This window comes from Macrotis lagotis, chromosome 5 (genome assembly GCF_037893015.1).
Source record: "Macrotis lagotis isolate mMagLag1 chromosome 5, bilby.v1.9.chrom.fasta, whole genome shotgun sequence".
Classification (NCBI taxonomy): domain Eukaryota; kingdom Metazoa; phylum Chordata; class Mammalia; order Peramelemorphia; family Peramelidae; genus Macrotis; species Macrotis lagotis.
In genome coordinates this window covers 2,383,870-2,406,761 of record NC_133662.1, presented here as the reverse complement: position 1 = coordinate 2,406,761, position 22,892 = coordinate 2,383,870, and the positions used below count along the sequence as shown (strand labels likewise).

General features: G+C 38.1%; 2 protein-coding genes across 4 annotated transcripts in view; one reads left to right on the top strand and one right to left on the bottom strand.

The window, feature by feature from the left end:
• LHFPL5 (LHFPL tetraspan subfamily member 5) overlaps nucleotides 1-17,766 on the top strand; it is a 23,235-nt gene extending 5,469 nt beyond the window's left edge. The window contains exons 2-5 of one of the 3 annotated variants that reach the window (XM_074236444.1): nucleotides 11,708-11,763; nucleotides 11,894-11,944; nucleotides 15,166-15,193; nucleotides 15,592-17,766. In XM_074236444.1, coding sequence (XP_074092545.1) covers nucleotides 11,708-11,763; nucleotides 11,894-11,944; nucleotides 15,166-15,193; nucleotides 15,592-15,689 — 233 coding nt within the window. In that variant the 3' untranslated portion in view covers nucleotides 15,690-17,766. Of the gene's footprint in view, nucleotides 1-11,707; nucleotides 11,945-15,165 lie in introns of all 3 variants that reach the window. The other 2 variants (XM_074236443.1, XM_074236442.1) reach the window with 2 other exon arrangements.
• Nucleotides 16,256-22,892, bottom strand: part of SRPK1 (SRSF protein kinase 1) — a 99,934-nt gene continuing 93,297 nt past the window's right edge. The window contains exon 16 of the mRNA XM_074236445.1: nucleotides 16,256-22,892. Coding sequence (XP_074092546.1) covers nucleotides 22,708-22,892 — 185 coding nt within the window. The 3' untranslated portion in view covers nucleotides 16,256-22,707.

Below are 22,892 nucleotides of genomic sequence, written 5' to 3'. Positions count from 1 at the left end.
GCACTAGGGAAGGGAAGGAGGAATCTGGACAGGGATGACCATGGGGGAGGGGCAGAGCAGGAGCTCCATTCTAATTCTGCCAGTTAGGATTGGGAAGCATGGAGTTTTGTGGAAGGAGGTAGACTCCATTTGGTTTGGTTGGAGGGAACTGTGAAACCAGAGCTAGCCAGGCTGTGCTCTTCAAATATTGACGAGGGAGAGGAGGTAGGTGGCATCAGATTCCACTCAGTGGGGGAAGGGAGAAGGGAGAAAGTACCAGGCAGTGGTGAAAGAAGAGGCAGTGGAGGAGGTATGCTTTAGCATCAGGATTGTTGGAGCATGCATTCATGTTAGTTGGACTAAACTCAATCAGCATAAGTAGTTTCCAAAGTTATTAAAAAAAATTTCTCCAAATTCTCATCCTTCTTAAAGCCCCATCATTTTTTAAATTAAATTTATTTATTTTGAATTTTACAATTTTCCCCCAGTCTTGCTTCCCTACCCCCACCCCCCACAGAAGGCAGTCTGTTAGTCTTTATATTGTTTCCATGTTATACATTGATCTAAGTTGAATGTGATGAGAGAAATGATATCCTTAAGAAAGAAAAATAAAGTATAAGAGATAGCAAAATTACATAATAAGATAACATTTGTTTTTTTTTTTAATTAAAGGTAATAGTCTCTGGTCTTTGCTCAAACTTCACAGTTCTTTCTCTGGATACAGATGGTATTCTCCATCACAGATACCCCAAAATTATGCCTGATTGTTGCACTGATGGAATGAGAAAATCTGTTAAGGTTGCTGTTAGAGTGTACAATGTTCTTTTGGTTCTGCTCGTCTCGCTCACCCTCAGTTCATGCAAATCCTTCCAGACTTTCCTGAATTCCCATCCCTCCTGGTTTCTAATAGAACAATAGTGTTCCATAATGCACATATACCACAATTTGTTCAGCCATTCCCCAATTGATGGACATTTACTCAATTTCCAATTCTTTGTCACCACAAACAGGGCTGCTATGAATATTGGTGTACAAGTGATGTTTTTACCCTTTTTCATCATCTCTTCAGGGTATAGACCCAGGAGGGGTATTGCTGGATCAAAGGATATGCACATTTTTGTTGCCCTTTGAAGCCCCATCATTTCTATGAAACCTTCCTTGATGACCCGCAGCTCATAGTTCTCAATCCTTTCTATACCTTTGCCTATCTGTACTATTCATTGACCACTCACTAGCTTTGTGCATTTGGTAAGACACCTTCCTTCTCTGATCTCAGTTTCTTCATATGAAATCTAGAGATAATAATCCTTGTACTGTCAGAGCCTAAGATTCAGAGAAAGACTTGTTCAAAAGTCACAATAAATAGGAATAGGAGGGGCAACTAGGTGGTGCAGTGGATAGAGCACTGGCCCTGGAGTCAGGAATACCTGAGTTCAAATACGGTCTCAGACACTTAATAATTACCTAGCTGTGTGGCCTTGGGCAAGCCACTTAAACCCATTGCTTTAAATTAAAAAAAAGTGGAAACAGGATTAGAATACAGGTTTCCTAGTTGTTTCCTAATCATTTAGGGAAGTCCAAATATACTGTTTTTTTCTAGGGGACAGTACACATGTATCTTCTTTGATATCTCTCATGTCATCCAGAGCTGGCATACTGCTAGATTGATAAAAAGCCAAAGTGATCTACAGAGCTATCAGATCCGAAGTGATCATTAAATACAAATCTGACCCCAAATATAATTTCTCATATCAAAATATAATGTCTCAGAACCACCTTCAGAGTTGGGAAATGTACTACCTCCTGTTGTTGCAGTTGATCCTGTCACATCCAGCTGGACTTCATTGTCCTGTTTGAGGTTTTCTGGGCAAAGATACTGGAGTGGTTTGTCATTTCCTTCTGTAGCTCATATTATAGATGAGGAAACTGAGGCAAACAGTAGTAAGTAACTTAACCAGCAAGTGTCTGAGGCCAGATTTGCAGTCAGGTCTTCTTGACCCCCAGGTCCAGTATTCACTGTGCCACCTAGCAGCCCCTAGACATTAACTCCTAAGGCAGTACATTCCACTTTGGGGACTGCTTTGATTCTTTCTTTCTTTCTTTCTTTCTTTCTTTCTTTCTTTCTTTCTTTCTTTCTTTCTTTCTTTCTTTCTTTCTTTCTTTCTTTCTCCTTTCTTTCTTTCTCACTTTCTCTCTTTGTTTTTCATGTTTCTTTTTCTGTTTCTTTCTCTCCCTTTCTCTCTCTTTTATTTTCTTTCCTTCTCCTTTTTTCCCCTTTCTTCTCTGCCTTCTTTTACTTCTTGTTTCCTTCCTTTGTCATCTTCATTCTTCCTTCTTTCTTTTCTTCTACCTTCTAGTTAGATTTAGACATGAAACAGTTTACATTCTGCATTTCCAAGAAGTAAAGTGGCAATGGAAAAGGATAGTGAGAAGATGCTTACTATGTGTGAGGCACTGTGTTAAACAGTAGTAATAATAATAATAAAAAAATTTTATATAGTGCTTTCTTTGTATGTTTCAGGGAGTGTGCTAAATGCTTTGCAATTATCTCATTTGATCTTCACAACAATCCTAAGAATCAGATGTTATTATTGTCCCTATTTAATTGCTAAGGAAACTGAGGTACATAGGGTGAAGTGACTTGCCTAGGATCACACAGCTAGTAAGTATCTGAGACAAGATTTGAATTCAGGTTCTCCTGACTCCAGACCCAGCATTCCTTCAACAGTTGATGTTGGACCTAGGCAAAAAGATGTCAGACATGGCAGGATGTAGAGGGGAAGGACAAGAAGAAGAACTGTGGAATAGCAAGAAGAGCAGTTTTAAAATCTCATCCAGTTCTAACATGCTGTGATTGAAAATAGCTGTACTTTCCTCCAACTTTGCTTTATATAAAACCAGATGTACTCTGTAATTTCATGTTATTTTTCAATATATGCTTATATGTTGAGTCCCTGTCTGGACTCTTATGCCGAATCCCACTTCTAGACTCCCTCAGTCTTCCCCAGGTGAGTATTGGAGGGGCAGGAGACAAGGATGACAAGGGAGACAAGTATTCCATCAAGATCTCCAAGTGCTCCATTTATGCACCAGAATATGTGCTTAAATATCCTTCCTAGACCCTAATCCACTCCCACTCCCATGGCACTTAGTAAAACAAGATTCTGATGCTTAAAGGCACCAGGTAATGATAATTTACAGTATTCCCACACACACCAGTCCCTAACAATATGTATATTTTTCTTTCAAAAAAATTTAGTTTAGGTATATTGACTTATGTTCAGCCCTTAAGATATTTAGAATCCTATATTTCCCACAAATCATTTCTATTTTTAAGAGATATCCTTCAGGGGCGGCTAGGTGGCTCAGTGGATAGAGCACCGGCCCTGGAGTCAGGAGTACCTGAGTTCAAATCCGGCCTCAGACACTTAATAATTCCCTAGCTGTGTGGCCTTGGGCAAGCCATTTAACCCCATTGCCTTGCAAAAAGTAAAAAAGAAAAGAAAAGAAAAAGAGAGAGAGAAAGAGAGAGAGAGAGAGAGAGAGAGAGAGAGAGAGAGAGATCCTTCAGCCTCAAATCACATACAAGTTCATACTCTTTTACAACCTTGACTTTTTTTGCTTTGGGGAGGTGTGAGAGTTTTTTTGTTTGTTTTGAAGCAATTAGGGTTAAGTGATTTGTCCAGGTAACACATATGGTAAGTGTCTGAGTCTGAATTTGAACTCATGTCCTGACTCCAGACCAGGTGCTCTATCCATTGTACCACCTAGCTGTTCTGGGGGGGGAAAATTTATTGATTTTTTAAAAAAACATTGCTTTCATTTCCCAATAGCTTTCCCCTCTGCACCTAACCTTTCCTCCCAAGAACTCTTCATCATAACAGAAAGTCAAGTACAGTCAAGCAAAAAACATAGTTGATCATTGTTTGATGAACACAATACATGATGCATGCCTACTACATAGTCAACAATTTCTCTACCAAGGGGGAGAAAATCATCTGAAGTCAATGACTAGTTATTGCATTGATTGAGCAATACTCTGAAAGTTTTTTGTGCTGTTTGTTTTTACAGTAGTGTTGTCATTATATACACTATTCTTGTGGTTGTTCTTTTTTTTGTTGCTATTATTTTTCGTTTTTATTTTTTTATTTAAGGCAATGAGGTTAAATGACTTGCCCAAGGTCACACAGCTAGGTAATTATGAAGTGTCTGAGGTCGGATGTGAGCTCAGGTACTCCTGACTCCAGGGCTGGTGCTCTATTCACTGCGCCACCTAGTTGTCCCTGTTACTATTATTTTTAATGTTGAAAATTTTAAATTAAAACACTAAAAAAAGGACATTTGTATATACAAAATGGAGGATTGCATATGAAATTGAATCTCTTCCATAATGATTACTTAAAAAATACAAAAAATACAACCCATTACTTCCAAAACTGTCCTACTTTCCTCTGCTTCCTTTTGAACTTTATTCTCTACCTTTCTGTCTACTATTAACAATTTTTCAATGACCCATTCCTTTTTATTATTTTATCAACATTCATATAAGTAAGACACTTATTGATAAGTCTTCTTGTGACATGGTTGTTTACTGCTTTGATCAGATAGTTCAATAAAGAGTGAGGTTCATCTGATGTTTGCTCTTCCCCATACCTTCCTCCATATTTGTATTCCAAAATTGAGAATAAATTCCACTTGTTTTCTTTCTAATTAGAGTATTCTTTCTATTCTCTTGTCATTCCCCTTATCAAAAGCTCTGAATAGAATCAATCCACCCACCAGCCCTTCTAATTGCTTTAATAGTCATCTTTTGAGTTTTCTCTGACATGTATTTAAAAGTTCCTTTGCAGATGTGTATTTTTTTAAATTTTTCTTTAATTTATTTACACATTACTAAAATATTCTTAAGAATAAACATAATACGCCCTCCCCCACAAAAATATAAAACCTCATGAGAAAAAAGTAATAGAAAGAGAACAAAAATGTGTTTCAGTCTGTATTCTGATACCATCAGCTCTGTCTCGGGTATCATTTTCTTTATCATAAGTCCATCATAGAAGTTACTTCCATATTTTTCTACAGTTGCTGTTGCTGATTGTAATTCCCTCCCTCCATTCCTCCCCACTACCATCTATTATATTTTCTCTCTCCTTTCACTCTATCCCTCTTCAAAAATGTGCTGTGGGGTAGCCGAGTGGTGCAGCAGACAGAGCACTGGGCCTGGGGCCCTGAGTCCCCAAGCCCACATTCCACCCCAGAGATCCAGCAACCACCTGACCCTGTGGTCCCAATAGACCACCCAATCCCAGAACCTTGCAAAAAGTAAAAATTAAAATGTTTTATATCTAACTATCCTCTCCTCTATCACCCACATACCCCCCCGTCCCCCTTCTCTCCTTTTTCTTCTAGATGTCTATACCCTATTGAGTGTGTATGCTGTTTCCTCTCTGAGCCATTTCTGATGAGAATGAAAATTCCCTCATTCACCCTCACCTTCCCCTTCCATACCAATGCAAAAGCTATATGAATTATCTTTTATATGAAATATCTTAGCCTATTCTATCTCTCCTTTCTTTCTCCCAGTACATTTCCCTTTCACCCATTGACTCCATTTTTACAATATAATTATATCTTCAAATTCAGCTCTCTCTCCTGTGCTTAATCTACAAAAACTCCTTCTACCTGCTGTTAAATGAGAAGGTTCATATGAGTATTATCAGTATCATCTTTCCACACAAGAATACAAGTAGTTCATCATCATTAAGTCCCTCATAATTTACCCTTCTCCACTCTCTGTGCTTCACCGGAGTCCTGTACTTGAAGGTCAAACTTTCTGTTTAGCTCTGGTCATTTCAATGGGAATATTTGAAATTCCCCTGTTTCACTGAAAGTCCATCTTTTCCCCTGGAAGAGGATGTTCAGTTTTGCTGGGTAGTTGATTCTTGGTTGCATTCCAAGCTCTTTTGCCTTCCAGAATATTATATTCTAAGCCCTACGAGTCCTTAATGTAGTTGCTGCTAAGCTCTGTGTGATCCTGACTGCAGTTCCACAATATTTGAATTGTGTCCTTCTGATTGCTTGTCTCTTTGACTTGGGAGTTCTGGAACTTGGCTATAATATTCCTGGGAGTTGTTTTTTTTTTGGATATCTTTCTGGGGGAGATCGGTGGATTCTTTCAATTTCTGTTTTACCCTTTGCTTCTAGGATATCAAGGCAATTTTTCTGTAGAAATTCTTTAAAAATGAGGTCAAGGCTCTTTTCCTGATCATGATTTTCAGGGAGCCCAATTATTTTTAAATTCTAGATGTGTATTTTTAAAAAATAGGAATGCCTCAGAATCCCCTATTTCCTCAAAGATCCATTTCCCTAAATTCATATGGAGAAATAAAAAGTCAAAAATTTCCAGAGATTTAATGAAAAAAAGTGCAAAAGAAAGTAGTCTAGCCATACCAGATCTAAAATTATATTATAATGCAACACTGATCAAAACTGACTGGTATTGGCTAAGAAACAGAGTGGTGGATCAGTGGAATAGACTAGGTGCAATAGCAGGAAATGAATATAGAAATCTGCTATTTGATAAGTCCAAAGAGTCCAGCTTTTGGGATAAAATCTCTCTCTTTGATAAAAACTGTTGGGAAAATCAGAAGTTAGTATGACAGAAACTCGGATTAAACCAACACCTCACACCCTATACCAAGATAAGATCCAAATGGATACAGGATTTAGACATAAAAAATAATATTATAAGCAATCTAGAAGATCAAGGAGTAGTTTACCTGTCAAATATATAGAAAGGGAAACAGTTTATGACCAAGGAAGAGATGGAGAACATCATTAAAAACAAACTAGATAATTTTGATTACATACATTAAATTAAAAAGCTTTTGCACAGACAAAACCACTGTAACTAAGATCAAAAGAAATGTAGTAAATTGGTAAACAATTTTTGCAACTAATATTTCTGACAAAGGACTCATTTCTAAAATATACAGAGAACTGAGTGTTTGCATAAGGAGTTTTGGTTTCTCTTTGCTCCTACAAAATGACACATTCACACCAACAAAACAAAAGAACAAAAAGTATATTTAATAAAGTGATTATAGAAATAAATCAGTTTTACAGCAAAAGTACCCAATAAGTCCCAACATAATAAAAAGAAGAGCAAAGCCTACATAAAGATAGATAGTAAAAGAAAACATCACCAATCGGGGGAGCACCAACATCTGAATCAACAGTGGCTGGGGAGTTCCAAATCAGAGTCGAGATTGGGAGAATGTCCCAGGCAAAGCATCCTTTCCATGGGCAAAACTCTGAGGGGCTGGCCAATGTTAAGGACTTTTAAGGGGTCCCAGACAAAGGTGGCACATTGCCAATAAGCTTTTTTGGACTTAACCAGGACATGTGAAGAGTACATGCATGACCTGGGAAGATTCATGACCAAGGTTCTGAAATTAAGTAAATGTTGAACCTCTGGGAAGGTAGCCAACCCTCCCAAGATTCAACCTCCAGGAATGGCTAGTTCCTAAAGGGAGTATCGGGCACTCAAAAACATCCAAGTTCATACAAAGGTGATGGGGGACCTTGGGTGTGGGAACCAGTATATGCCTTGCCCAGGATCAGAATGGGTATTAACCCTTCACTGAATCAAATTTATTTTTTAAAAAAACTATTCTTCAATTGACAAATAGTCAAAGGATATGCAGAGGCAATTTACAGATGAGGAAATCAAAGCTATTCAGTCATATGAAAAATTACTCTAAATCATTACTTGTTAAAGTAAAGACTGACGGAGTGCTATCTGTGGGGTGGGGGTGGGGGAGGGAAGCAAGATTGGGGGGAAACTAAAACTCAAATAATATCTTTAATAAAAATTAAAAAAAAGAAAAAAGAAAAAAATCATTACTTGTTAGAGAAATGCAAATTAAAGCATCTCTGAGGTACCACCTCACACCTCTCAGACTGACCAATATGACCAGAAAGGACAATGATCAATGTTGGAAGGGATATGGGAAATCTGGGACACTAATACATTGTTGGTGGAGCTGTGAACTCATCCATCCTTTCTGGAGAGCAATTTGGAGTTACGCCCAAAGGGCAATAAAAATGTGCATACCCTTTGATCCACTACTGGGTCTATACCTTGAAGAGATCATGAAAAAGGGTAAAAACATCACTTATACAAAAATATTCATAGCAGCTCTATTTGTGGTAGCAAAGAATTGGAAGCTGAGTGAATGGGGGAATGTCTGAACAAATTGTGGTATATGTACATTGTGGAATACTATTGTTCTATTAGAAACCAGGAGGCATGGAAATTCAGGGAAGCCTGGAGGGATTTGCATGAACTGATGCTGAGTGAGATGAGCAGAACCAGAAGAACATTGTACACCCTAACAGCAACATGGGGTTGATGATCAACGTTAATGGACTTGCTCATTTCATGAGTACAGGATCAAGGATAATTTGGGGCTATCTACAATGGAGAATACTATCTGTATTCAGAGAAAAAATCGTGGAGTTTGAACAAAGACCAAAGACTATTAGCTTTAATTAAAAAAAAAAATTATCCTATTATGTGATCTTGCTATTTCATTTTTTTTTCTTTTTTAGTTTTTGCAAGGCAATGGGGTTAAGTTGACTTGGGGAAGGTCACACAGTTAAGTGTCTGAGGTTGCATTTGAACTCAGGTACTTCTGACTCCAGGGCCGTGTTCTATTCACTGTGCCACCTAGCTGTCCCTCATATTTTTTTCTTAAGGATATGTTTTCTCTCAACACATTCAATTTAAATCAGTGCATAGCATGAAAACAGACTGCCTTCAGTGGGGGGCGGAAAGCAAGATTTTGGGAAAAATTGTAAAAATTCAAAATTTAATAGACAAATTTATTTAAAAAAAAGATCCTCCCCCCCACCCCCATAGGATTATACTTAGCTCTACAAAGTAAGTTATACTAGGTTATCAGTTTATCTTTTATGCTTTTTTGGTACTATATATATCAAGTCTATTACATTTTGTGTGATCCTTAGTACTTGCAATCTCTGCAGTAGTTTGTTTTGCTTTGTTGCTTTTTGCAAGGCAAAAGGGTTAAGTGACTTACCAAGGTCACACAACTAGGTGTCTAAGGCTGGATTTGAAGTCAGGTCCTCCTGACTGCAAGGACAATGTTTTATTCACTACACCACCTAGTTGCTTCTTGTAGTAGAGTTTGAATGCTTGGCAGTTTAGTTCAAGAAAGGTCCTCAGCATCTAGTACCTTATTTTCCTAAGTGATCTTCAGAATCTTCCTAAGATAAATCAAATGGAAGTGATTCCGCCCCCCGCAATGGTGCTGCCATGGCAAACAACAGTGAGGGTGCAATTCTGTAGACTGTCAGTTTAGTAGGTAGTGTAATACCACTTTTACACATTTTCTTTTGGAGTCTCCCAAACCTGAGCTAATTCTAGCACTTCATGAATCAACTTCATTATCTATGTAGCATATCATGTTGTTTGAATGTCAAATGCACATTTGCATAAAAGACTATTTTTTGGAGAACTCACACAAAGCGGCTCATATGGAAATCACAAGAATCGATAAAAAGACACTCTTACTCGCTCTCTGAAGAACTTTGGAATCAATAGCATGAAATGGGAAATACTGGCAAGGGATTGCCCAGCATTGTGTACCCACATCAAAGAAGGTGCTTTGCTCTAGGTGTGAAGCATAATTGTAGTAGCTCAAAAGAAATGTTACACGAGCAAATTTAGAGACATCACCATTCCAAATGTTCATTTGGACTATTTGTACCCAATCTGTGGTAAGTCTTCCGAGCTTGTATTGGTCTAATCAATTAGTGAGACATACTGTACATTGACTCCAACAAAGTGATGTCATTTTGGTCCTTTGTTGAGAACAAAAGACACCCAGCCAATTAATTAAACAACCTGGATATTTGAACTCTTTCTTTTTGGATGCTTGCAATATTTTTTATCTGACATTGAAGCTCTGTATTTTGATTAAGACATTCCTAGGAATTATCTAAGGAAATAGGCTATTTTTATTTGTATCCTCATTCCAATAGGCTTGGACACATCCCATTTATGATTTCCTAAAATCTAATGACCAGGATTTTTAAAAATCATGGTTTTTTAAGAAGCTGGCAAGCCTCAAATAGCTTCTTCTTGACCTGTTTTACAGATCAGTAGGTAGATGAGGCTTTTCATTTTCCTTGGGGTTTTTTGCCTTTTGATTTTGTTTCAATCTTTCTAGTTGTTTCAAAGAGTTATTAATTTCTTTTTGGTCTATTATAACTTTAAAAGAGTTTGTTGCTTTGTTTTAATGTATTTATTTCCTCCAGAGCTTTCATTTCATTTTCCCCTAGATATTCATATATCTGCAACATTCATCTTTTCCTTTGAGTTTCTCCTTGTAATTATTAGAACTCCTGTTATATTCAAGTATCTCTGGATTTATTATAATTCCTTGTATTGGTTATCTTTCATTTATTCATATCTCCAGTCTTAATTTCTGACCTGAGGCTTTGTGCTATGGTCAGGTTCCCCTCTTCTGAAGTGGGGTGGTTTGCTCTCATTAGTTTCAGCTTGGGTTATCTCTTCCCAGTTAGGTTCTCTTGGATTTTTGAAGTTCAAAGAACTGGCCCTTTATGTTGTAACTTAAGACAAAGTACTAGAGATCTGGGGATCCTGGGCCTGAATTACCTCAGCATGTGCTTTGTTGCACCTGGACTAGCTGCTAGTTTCCAAGGTCCCCTTGTGGTTTTTCAATTACTCAGGGGCTTTCTCAGGGGAGCTTTTGCTTGTCCTTCCTTTAGAAAAGGATGGTCTGGTCACACCCATTCCTGCCTTGATATTGATGATCAGTTCATTTTTGTGAAATGATTTAGGAGTCATTTTATGGTTTTTGCAGTAGTATGAGAGCAAGTGATCTCTTGCTCTTCCGTTCATCTTGGCAGGAAGGCTGAATGCCTGCTTTACCAAAAGCACTGCCTTCCTTTCTGGTCTATAATTTAACCCCTAGGCCTTTTTTTGAAGTAGGCTGCTGTTCTTACCTACTTGAGGTGATTAAAAGTGATGAGGACTTTTCATTAGACCCTCAAAACAATCTTCCTAGGCAAAAGTACAAATATTGACTATTTTATGGAGGAAAATGAAACTCAGAGAGACTAAGAAATTTTAAGTTCTCTCCCCAATACATACCAGATATTTTTCTCATCATGACTGAAATTCATTTTTTCACTTTAGTAAATATTTATTGATGGCTCATATATAATGTAATAAGAGCACATCCCAAGAATTTGGAAGTATCAGCGGAGAGAAGGTAACATTTGTGAGAAATGTTGTAAAATACCCACAGGTCTTGGCAACAAATTGCATATGGGAAGGTGGGGTGAGAGTGAGGAATTGATGAAGACTACATTGTAAGCCTGGGGGACTGGGAGGATATTATTCTTAATAGTAATAGAGAAGTTTGGAAGGGGAGAAGTGAGGGTGGTGGAAAATACTGAGTTCAGTTTTGGACTTGTTAAATTAATGTCTACAGGAAATCCACTTTTGAGATATTCATCATGCAAACATAGATGAGGCTAATGTTATGTATGATGAGATGACATCATTCGTAAAGTTGGTACAGGAAGGCCTGTCAGAATACTATTTTGTATATCGAATGAAAAAAACACAAAGGAAACTATGTCTAATTATCCCTTTATCTCTCTTCCTTTCTTGCAGCTACAGGCTTAATGATTGGCTGCCTAGTCTATCCAGATGGCTGGGACTCCAGTGAGGTAAAACGCATGTGTGGGGATCAGACAGACAAGTACACTTTGGGTGCCTGTACCATACGCTGGGCTTTCCTGCTCGCCATGATCAGCATCATGGATGCCCTTATTCTCTCCCTTCTGGCATTTGTCCTAGGTTACCGGCAAGACAAACTCCTCCCCTCGGACTACAAAGCAGATGGAAATGGTAGTGCCTAACCCATTTCATTCTTCATTCTCTTAACTGGCTGCCCAGTGGGGTGGGGTGGGGGTAGGATAGTCCTGCCAAAACTCAAATGTTAGCTTGAGGTAAAGGCCAAGACCTACCTCCTAACCACTTTCAGAATCTCAGTCCAGAGATGGAAGAGGAGATTATGGGGCACCGGAAAAAAAAGTAATTGAGTCAGAAAACCAGAATCCAACTATTATTTCTGGCATCTAGTACCAGTTTGATCACTGGACCTCAGTTTTCTCAACTACATATAAGGGGGCCTGGTCAATGAGAGCCCAAGTCCTGGGAGCCTACACATTGTATGAGCCTTGTTTTTGTCAGCATATGATTGGAGTAGAGGGATACAGGTCTCCAGAGCATGAATGGGTATTGTGACTAGGTATTTTGTTTGCTTACCTCCCTACTCCTGGCTACTGAGCTCTTGTGGCCAAGCAAGGAGGAAACAAAAGCAGGTTTCTCCATTGAAGTGCTAGCTTAGCAGCAAACCAAAAGGCCTATTTTCTACCAACAGTAAGCAGACAGGATTAGACCCAGTATATTTGTGCATACCAGGGAGCCATGCATGTCTGCTTTCCATGGAATCATACCCTTCTCAAACAATGCTCCCGCTCCCTAGACTGAACCCCTATTGACTTTTGTTATGTCTTTGTCACCCCATTTGGGGTTTTCCTTTGCAAAGATAATTGAGTGGTTTGTCATTTCCTTCTCTAGCTCATTTTTACAGCTTGGGAAACTGAGGAAAAGGTGAAGGAACTTGCCCAGGGTCACACAACTAGGAAGTGACAAGTCCAGGAAACTCAGGAAGATGAGTTTTCCTGACTCTAAGCCCCTGCATTCTATTTGCTGAGCCAAAATGAGGATTGGATTAGATCAGAGCTATTCAACCTTTCTAAATTTTGTTTTTGCAAGGCTTGAGTTAAGTGATTTGCTCAAGGTCACACAGGTAATTATTAGTGTCTGAGGCCACATTTGAACTCAGGTCCTCCTGACTCCAGGGCTAGTGTTCTATCCACTGTGTCACCTAGCTGCCCCTAAAAAGTTTTCAGTGAAGCAATAGGCAATATATTTTGATTTGTCATTTTGAGTGTTGTGGTAGCTCAGCTTCGTTTACTAAAACATTTAGTGAACCCACACGCGGTTCCCATTTTAGATAGCTCTTGACTAGAAAAGCAATTTGGTTAACACAGGAAATTAATGGCAGCCCTAGACATTTTTTTTTGGAAACATGACAATACCTTGTTTTGAATATTTGATTCTATAAAAACCAAGTTAAACCCTACTAGCCATAACCCTTTCCTACCTTGGTATACATGATCTAGAATCTGGAGGAACATTGGTGTTCTTCTGTTTTTTTTCCTTTTCTCTCCAGCTTTAACTATCTGCAAGCCCAAGAAAGCCAAGCATGAACACTTCCTTAGCAGGAGGGACACTTAGCTTCCCATTAGAATTTCCTTCCAGGGCCTCAAGCTCTTTAAGTTAATGAAACATGGAGAGACTGGATTCACTTAAATCTCCACTGAGATTTAAGCCATAATGGGAATAGCTTTTTTTGCAAGGCAATGGCTTGCCCAAGGCCACACAGCTAGGTAAAATTATTAAGTGTCCAAGGCCAGATTTGAACTCAGGTACTCCTGACTCCAGGGTCAGTGCTCTATCCACTGCGCCACCTAGCCGCTCCTTGGCAATAGCTTCTTGATGGTAACGAGAGTCTTACATTTGAGATAAAATTGATGAAAACTGCTGATGGATAATTTAGTAGTGTTGAGAAGTAGGGGGTAAAGAAGACAATTTTTTCCCCTATTTGTATCTTGTAGAGTCAATATTTGATTTAGGAAACACCTCAGCTGAAGTGAACAATTGTTAAATGGTGAACTTGGAAATCAGGAATACCTGAATTCAAATTCTGCCTGATAATTTCTAGTCATGTGACCCTGGGCAAGTCACTACCTCTGCCTGTTTGCTCATCTGCAAAATGAGAATATGATCAATCTCACAAGGTTGTTTCAGGATCATATGAGAACCTATGAGCATTACCTTGTAAACCTTTAAGAGGGACTAAATGCTAGTAAATAAATAAACTAAATGCTAATACATGCTAGTAATCACTATTAAAATCCCTAGATGCTTGAGGAGATATGTAATTGGAAATGTAAACAACTTGAGTAAACTAGTACTCCTCTGTATCTGACTCCTCATGATTCTATTTGGAGTTTGCTTGGCAGAAAGCAGAGGAGGTTTGCTATTACCTTTTCCAGCTCACATTACAGATGAGATGACTGAGACTAACAGGATTAAGTTACTTGCCCAGAATCACAGAGCTAGTGTCTGATACTAGATTTGATCTCAGAAAGGAGTCTTTCCAAATTTTTAAGAGTCAACTTGGCAGAATGCACCATGATGTTCAGGAATTGTAGGTCTGGGTTTTAGTCCTGTTGTGTTACTTCCTCTTAAGGCCAGGCAACGAACCCTTCTGAAAAGATAGAATAGATGATCTCCAAAGAACCTTCCACCTTTAAATTCATTGATCCTGGCTCCACCTAGAGGACTTTGGGCAAATCACTTCATCTCAGGTGTTTTCAGCAGAGGTGCTTTGTGAGCTCTATATATGTAAGTTATTTCCACTCTCCCATAGTTTCTTTCTCTAGCTTATACAAATTGACGTAACTTGCTTTGTTTTCCCTTTCTGGGCTTAATCATTTCCCTCATACCCATGCACTTGGCCAAAGAAACCTCAATTTTTCACAAATATAGCTAAAAACTGCTTTTCTCTCCCCTTTTAATCCTCACCATCACAATCAACACCAAAAAGCTTTCCTTTCTATGAGAATAACTTTAAGAATACTGGGAAAAAAAAAGGAATGGCCTGCCAGGGAGGAATCCTGGGTTCTGGTCGAGGCTTTGTTATTTTTTAACTACCTGAGTGAATTTGGCTTTCAATTTACTCGTCTGTTATAAAAAGGGGGTTAGACGGGAGGCTAGGTGGTGTAGTGGATAGAGCACTGGCCCTGGAGTCAGGAGTACCTGGGTTCAAATCTGTTCTCACTTTTATTACCTAGCTGTGTGGCCCTGGGCAAGCCACTTAACCCCATTTGCCTTGCAAAAAAACCTAAAAAAAAGGGGGGGGAGGTTAGACTAAATAATCTAAACAAGTGCTTTTAAGGCTTTATAGTAATTTTTTTTTCTTTCCTCTCATACAGAAGAAGTTTGAAACATTTCAACATCAAGGTAAGTTGTCGGCCAATCTATGCCTTTTATGCTGTATCTTACTTAAATCATTAAGAGCAGTCTCACATCTTATTCTACTCACTCCAAGAGCTTCATTATAGAAGATGGAAATAACTCAAATATAACCTCTGATAATCCTAATAGGAGGAAATACACTAGTTTTTAAATATGTCCCAAATAGATGCTTGAAGAAAACTGCTCAAAAATAAATGTAAGCACATAATACCATACAGGGTTTTGTTTTAAAACTACTAAAAATGTTGGGATATCCTGTTAGATTGAGGAAATGAAGATTTGTATGTCTTGCTGTGACTAGGGGAAGCAGCAGTTTGGCACCTTCGGGATTGGGACTGGAAAAGGAACCAACACTGCAGTTTAGCTTGTTTCTCTCATTATAGGTCAACCGCTTCTTGTAAAGAACCCACACGCAGCTTTAACAAAGTTATGGAATCCTCAGAACTTTTTCTTCCCATCTGCCCCATCTTCCCCTACTTGAGTCCTTAGGTGTGGATGCCATATGGAATTAGAATTTGGGATTTCACCATGATTGGAGAAAACACAGCTCAATGGTGGTGCTGCTTTTCAGGTGCTACAGAAGAACCCAAGGGAGGGCAGCCTTCAGCAGATGGAAAGAACACTGGGCTGGGAGTTGGAAGCCTTGGTTTGACCTTGACCCAGCTGAGTGCCTGGAAGTCATTTCACTTCTATGGATGATTTCTCACCTATAAAGGAGCTGAATTTGACCTTTAAGGTCTCTTTTCAGTTTTTATAGTCCATAAAAGCCTAAAGGACTAAAGTTTTTGAGATTGGGGCTATTTAAAAGTTATTCAAAGAGAAATTGTATTTAGGTTTACACTTCAGTGGAGTTTTTAAGAGATGGCTATTTCTGGGTTATTCACTGGTTGATTAGCCAGTTTGTGGGATTAGGAGGTCCTCTGACTCTCAAAACAGGCTTTGCTTTTCCTTCTATATCTTTGGGGTTCATTTTATTGTTTTAGAATGCAGAACTTATCTAGGGATATAATAGACGGAGCAATCTCAAAATATTTGTAATTATGAAAATCTTGTAGAGTGTTATGATAGCATTTATTGTGTTCTTATAACAAATAGTCAGATGGCTTCAGTATTCTACACATTAATTCAACCAGGAGCTGTAATTGGCAACCAGTTTTGGAAATTAGTGATTAAGCAAATTCATTTCCATCAGATAAAAAAAGGCATTCAGACTGGAATGCCTTACAAAAATCTCCAGGAGGTCAGAATGTAGGTAAAAATTCATAACTTTGTACAAGGTACAGACATGCTGTGTTAGGTAAATTACTTCTGGGTCTGGGGAAGTAGCTCAGCATTAACTGTGCTCTAATGATCTGTTACAAAAAATTCTTCGAGGTTAATAATCCTACTATTTATTTTTTCCCCAGCCGTAATAGGCACTGATACTTTATACCCTGGACTAGGAGAATATGTATGAATTGAACTGTAAATTCTTTCTAGTCCCTCTGTTCAAACATGGATTATTTTGTACCAATACGTCAAACATTCAGGATTACACTCATAAACCCAGGAGCTACTTGGAAAGTAGAAGGGATAGTATCCTGTCCTCTGCAACTTGCCCTAATGAAGTCTAAATCAAGTAAACTTGAATGCAATTCCCAATATTTTACATATCAATTTCACTTATCAATTAACAAACATTTGTCAGATACCTACTATATGCCAAACAAAAAAATTTCTGCCCTCAAAGAGCTTCCATTCTATGGGGGAGATGCATATATATACAGAATAGATATAAAATTATCTTGGGATAGGACATTAACAGGAGGTATCAGTAAAAATTTTATAAAGAAACCAAGTACAGGAAATGGGTCTTAAAAAACTTAGGGATTTCAAGGGAATAGAGATAATCTATTCTCTATACTAGTACAGTCATTACTTATAACTTCCCCTCTAGGAAACTTAGTTACAAAATTAAGGGAGCAGACTACATTAGGGGCTTTATCTTTTTACTACATAGTCTTCTCAGAATATTCTTAAATGCCTCAAACACATAGAATTACAAAAGAAACCATAAAATATAATTACCAAAAAAGGAAAAGCTCACAAATCCCAGGTTCTCTCTCCTACATAACTTTCTAGTCCCTTTTGGCTCAGATGTTCTAGAATTTTAGCCAGAATTCAGAACAAATTGTTCAATCATTGGCACCAGTTAAACTTTCTACTGACTCTCATTTGTCTATGTTTGTCAAGTTTGATTAAGGGACAATGACATTTGAGATCTAAACCCCCAACTTTGAAGAACGGAACTGGGACTTTTATCAGTTGCCTGGGCTATCTTTCCTATAAAAAGGTGCCTAAGTCCCAAACCATTCACATACCCTTATCATATTTTACAGTGTATGTATAGAAGGGCTTTAAAAGAACATATCTGGAATAGAGAAATTATATTTCAACCATATAGCAACATACTTTCGTAAATCAGATTAGAATTGGGGTGACAAATGGGCTGAAATATAAAGGTCCTCATAAAATGCAGTAGTAACACTTTCTCTAGAATAAAGATTTTTCATTTTTAATACTTGTGTTTCTTGGTTTTTATTAAGCCAACCATACCCCTTATTCAATACAAAAATAAATAAATCCTAGCATTTACCATACATTTTCAAATATTTTCCATGCCTTCTTTTTGTATTCCCTAGGTGGGCTATGTATAGCACTAGGTTGAGAATCTCTACGGTAGTGCTAAGATATCAAGGGACAAACAGGTGAAAAATTATTCAACAGAATATTGTCTATTAAATTAGCAGTTAATTATAATCTACTTCCTAATCTAAAACCAAAGCAACAAGGTCTTTCAATTTAAATCATGATAGTACAATTTTTAAAAAGCATATCAATTGATAAAAAAAAAACCCAAAGCAACATTTTCACACCCAATAATTCTACTCTACCATTAAGTTATAAAAAGGGCACCCCCCCCACTTGAAATCCTTTCCATTTAGCTTTTCTATAATGGCATGGACCAAAAAAAAAACAAAAAACCAAAAAACCCCAACCCAATAATAAAGTTAAGTTTATGAAGTGGCGAAATGTCTTTAAGTCAAAGTGGCACAATGGGTACAGTCCTGGGCCTGAAGACAGAAGACTCATCTTCCCACATTCAAATTTGGCCTCACACTTAGTGGTGTTGTGGCCCTGGACTAGTCACTTAACACTGTATATGCCTCAGTATTCTCAACTGGAGAAAGAAATGGAAAACTACTCCAGTTTTCCCCAAGAATACCACAAATGGGATCACAAAGAAAGCACCCAACTGAACACATGTCTGCAACACTTGCTTCACTCTTGTCCCAATGCCAAACCCCTCCAAGGTGGTGAAAAGTACCTAAGGACAGAACCTGGAATTAAGAACTCAGTCACTATCTAACAACTTCTTTACTGTATAGTTTAATATGGTTGCAAACTCCTTGGTTTCTATACCTCCTTTCTTCTCCACTGCCCTACAAGGACCAAATCATTTTCTACAGGTATTAAGATTTTATGGGTTTACAAACCAGTGGGTTTTTTTTTAAGGTTTTTGCAAGGGAAATGGGGTTAAGTGGCTTGCCCAAGGTCACACCGCTAGGTAATTATTAAGTGTTTGAGACCGGATTTGAACCCAGGTACTCCTGACTCCAGGGCCAGTGCTTTATCCACTGTGCCCCCTAGCTGCCCCTAAACCAGTGTTTTTCAACGAGATTAGACAATCATTCCCTTACCAAAACATGATATAACTGTGTTTATTTAGTGGCTCCATAACACTGTGTTTCCCAAGTCACAGGTAAATAGATATCTGGAGAACAATTATGAGAATTTTAACTTCCAATTTCTTTATCAGGAAGTTCTATGGATCAGCTGATTTCTTTTATCTATAAACTTATTTCCAAGACAGAATAGCATCATTTTCAGGGAGAACATTAGGTCTTGGTAATGTTAGTTTGTGCTCACACTGATTTAGGTGACATTCTAGTCAAACACTATAAAAATTTTGGTCTAGGAATTTTTGTTGCTGCTATAGAACAGCATAACTCTTTAGGAAATAGAGGGGGGAGGGTTTAGCACTTGTAGTATGGGAATTCTTAGCCTTTTTTTGTCACTGACCCCCTTTTATTTATTTTCTTCTATCCCAGCTATGTAGCAAAAAGTAAGTTTCAACATTTACTTCCAAAACCTTGAGTTTCAAATTTTCTCCTTTCCTCCCACCCCACTCTCCCCACATTGAGAAACCAAGTTACTCGATATAGGTTAAAAATGTGTAGCTATGAAACACATTACAATAGTCATGTTTTAAAAGTAAACATAATTCTTCTCCCCCTGCCCCCACTAAGAAAGAGAAACCTTAAGAAAAATAAATTGAGAAAAAAAAAAGGAAAAAGGGTGCTTCAGTCTATTCAGCTCCTTTGAAATAGCATTCTTTTTCACAATTTAAAGTCTGGTTATTTGAACCATGACACCTTTGCAGTTTTAAATATACAGGATTACAAAGGTAACAAATATTGAAATAGCTATCAAAATACTTTTAATTAGTCTGTGGACCCTAGGTTCTTCAGGCTGAAACAGAACCAAGATCCTTGTGACCAGTCTGGAATCTCAGCACTCAAACCTAAATCAGTTTAATGGTCATGCTTGTATCTCTGTATTTTGGAAATAGATCAGGGGATTGAGGAGGTCTAGGTTCAGTTTTGCTGAATGGAGAGCATGTATCCATGAAGCTGCTAATTTCGTCATTTAAGCATATTTTTTTGGGGGGGGGGGCTGTAATCACTGTTTAAGAACCAGCATATTTACTTTAGACTCACTACACAATATTATAAAGGCCAGAGACAAGGAATACAAAATACATAATCATCCAAGTTCTGAAATTTCCTTTACAAATATTTTCACTTTAAGAGTGATTGTTCCTACTCTTCTTCTCTATTCCATAATTCAGTGGGAGTAGTTCTCACAATAAACAAAAGCTTTCTAGGAACATATAGGTTATTAAATAATTTGTTTATTGTATTGCATTTACAAAGAAAACAGACAGTGCACCCAAGTAGAAAGAATAAAAATGTATTTTCCGTCAGGGCTGTTGTATTGTTGCTTTTTACTGATACCAAGTACAAATCCTTTAGAGAGCATTTTATGGCAATTTCAATGTAGGATGAAATTTCAAGAAAGCAAGCATGGGGGCACCTGGAAGACTGGATTCTACAGTTGCCTCTTCATGTCTTCTAATCCATATGGTTCCCTAAGTGAGTCAGGGAAAAAAGCCCTTATTTGGTAGGGAAACATTTCAGAAATTATGTTACAGGACTTATCTTACCACCATGATAATAAGAAGTTATTCCTTTTGTATCAGAATTATTTCTTTCATATCAGACTATTTGTTTAAAAGGAATTACCAGTTTTTCCTCTTCAATGCCACAACCAGAAATGCCTTAATGGCATTTAAAGAAATATAACTCAAGAGTCCTAGTTTATCATCACTAAAATTACAAATAAACTTGGCAGCCCAGGGGAAAATTAAGTTGCTGAAGGATTTCCCTGACACTATGAATCCTTGGTGAGCTTTATTATTCTCTTTATTTTTCAAAGCTACACATGGGTAGCCTGACCCAGAAATCCCCTAGAGAAATAATAACATCATCTGATTTCATTAGTATCACCAAATCAAGAATCTGATGAATTGACTAGCCAGACAAGAATATGCAGGGAACAGTGTTTACACCTCTGTTAGATTCTAAACCCAAAGAAAACTGAGCACATAACAGTCTTAACAGTTCTAAAACATTTTCCTCTTAAGTTATACTTGCTTGGCTTTCTCTAAATTCCATAGTTCTGAAGCAGGATACATCCTCTATGAGAGCTTGATTCCCAAGGCCCTTTGGTCCACAATGAGGAAAAGCTGCTGTGATCTCAATCCTGCCAAACTTCGGCTTGACTCATAATACCAGGGGCAAATCTGGGAGACCCATTCTTTATGCTAGCAAATTCTACAAAGGTTTTAACTTTTTCTTGTAAAAAAAAAAATTTAAAAAACCCCACCCCACCCTACCCCACAAGCCTTAAGTACATCCCAACCTTCCTGAAGTTAAGTTAAAAGCTTACATTATACTCTAATGAGCAACCACCTGTATGCTGATACTAAAAATAGCAGCAGAGAATGGCTATCTTTTTTGGGGGTGAGGGGGTGGGGTGAGGTGATATAAAGCCACACCTCTCCCCTCCTGGTTCTTGTATATCTGGGTTATGCCTAAGCATAATGCCAAACCTCTTAAGAAAAAGAAAAAAGCAAAGCCAAATGAGGAAATGGACTTCAAGGCCAGAACCTTGGGTAAATTAATATTGATGAAAAATTGAAAATACCTCTAAGGAATTGTTTGGAAAAGAATCAGAAGCTCAGGTGACATCTTTTACTCTTCCCAGAAACGAAGGACCTAAAACCCAGAGCTCTTTCATAGTTCATCATCCTGAATTCTTTAGAGATGGGTGGGGCAGGGTGAGGGGGTTTCAACTCAAGCAGAACCAGTAAAGTGCCAGCCAGGGTTTTAAAAAGCAATCAAACCAATACCCCTAACCCTACCCTCCCCTTAAAAAAAAATCCCCAAATCAACACCCTCTGCTCTCAGAAAAGCAGAAGATATGTAAGGAAACACTGCTTACAAAAACCATGGCCTTTCTGGAGCCAAAGGGCACACCTGTCTTAAGAAGGATTTCTAAGTCAACGGTTCCAGTTCTGGCTTCCACTTCCACTTTATCTATTACAGTCAGACTGAAGATCTGGACATAGGAGAGTTAAAATTACACCAATAAATATGGAGACTGATTTGAAAGGTGGTAAAACAGTACTAAAATTTGGTCTTGAGTGATATAGCCCATTTCAAAGACAGAAGCCAAAAAAGTTGTAGGGAAAAGATTTAACTGTAAAGAATAACACAAACCATCCAGGAATAGGATGCACTCGTAATACAGCATGTTCAGTGTCTTTGCTGCACATTAAATTAACACCTTTTTCTCATCCTTTTGCTGGCAATAGAATATGCACTAGAAAATTTGACTCTTAGAGTCAGTGAGTTAAGGATGGGCTCACACATCTTCGTTGCGCTCTTAAAAAAGGATGCTTATAATTTAAAGGAGGATGGCCTAATGGAAGTGAGAAGATGAGGGGCAGTTTCACATTCCAGTTCATTAGTCTTTGGCAGAGCCCAACCAAGGCAAAACTCACTCAGGATGCCCAATGGCTGTGGAGATTCCCACAGGGTCAAGTAAGCAAACCCAAATGAACATATTAGATTAAAAATAACAATAATCTAGGAAGCCTTGAAGGAAGAGCTTCACCCTGAAAAGGGAAAGGAGAATGCTTGAAGAAGGCAGATTAAAGAGGATTAAAAATGGCAAGGAAAGGGAAAGGATAGGAGAATCTGGAACAACTGGGTCAGTATATAATCTCTGCTGCAAACCAGAGTCCAGAGGATTATGGTATTGGGTTAGTGACTTTAGGAGTTAAGCCAGGGGTGCCTGAGACACTCTGCTGCTGTAGCTCGCTTCTCAGGAATCAGCTCCAACATCGGCAATAAGAAATCTGTAAAGCCTGCCGCTTCTTCTTGAGACCACTCATATTTCTCCACTAGAACTTCAAAAAGGCCCCAAGGCTTCAGTTTAGTGATATGTTTCAGGTCAC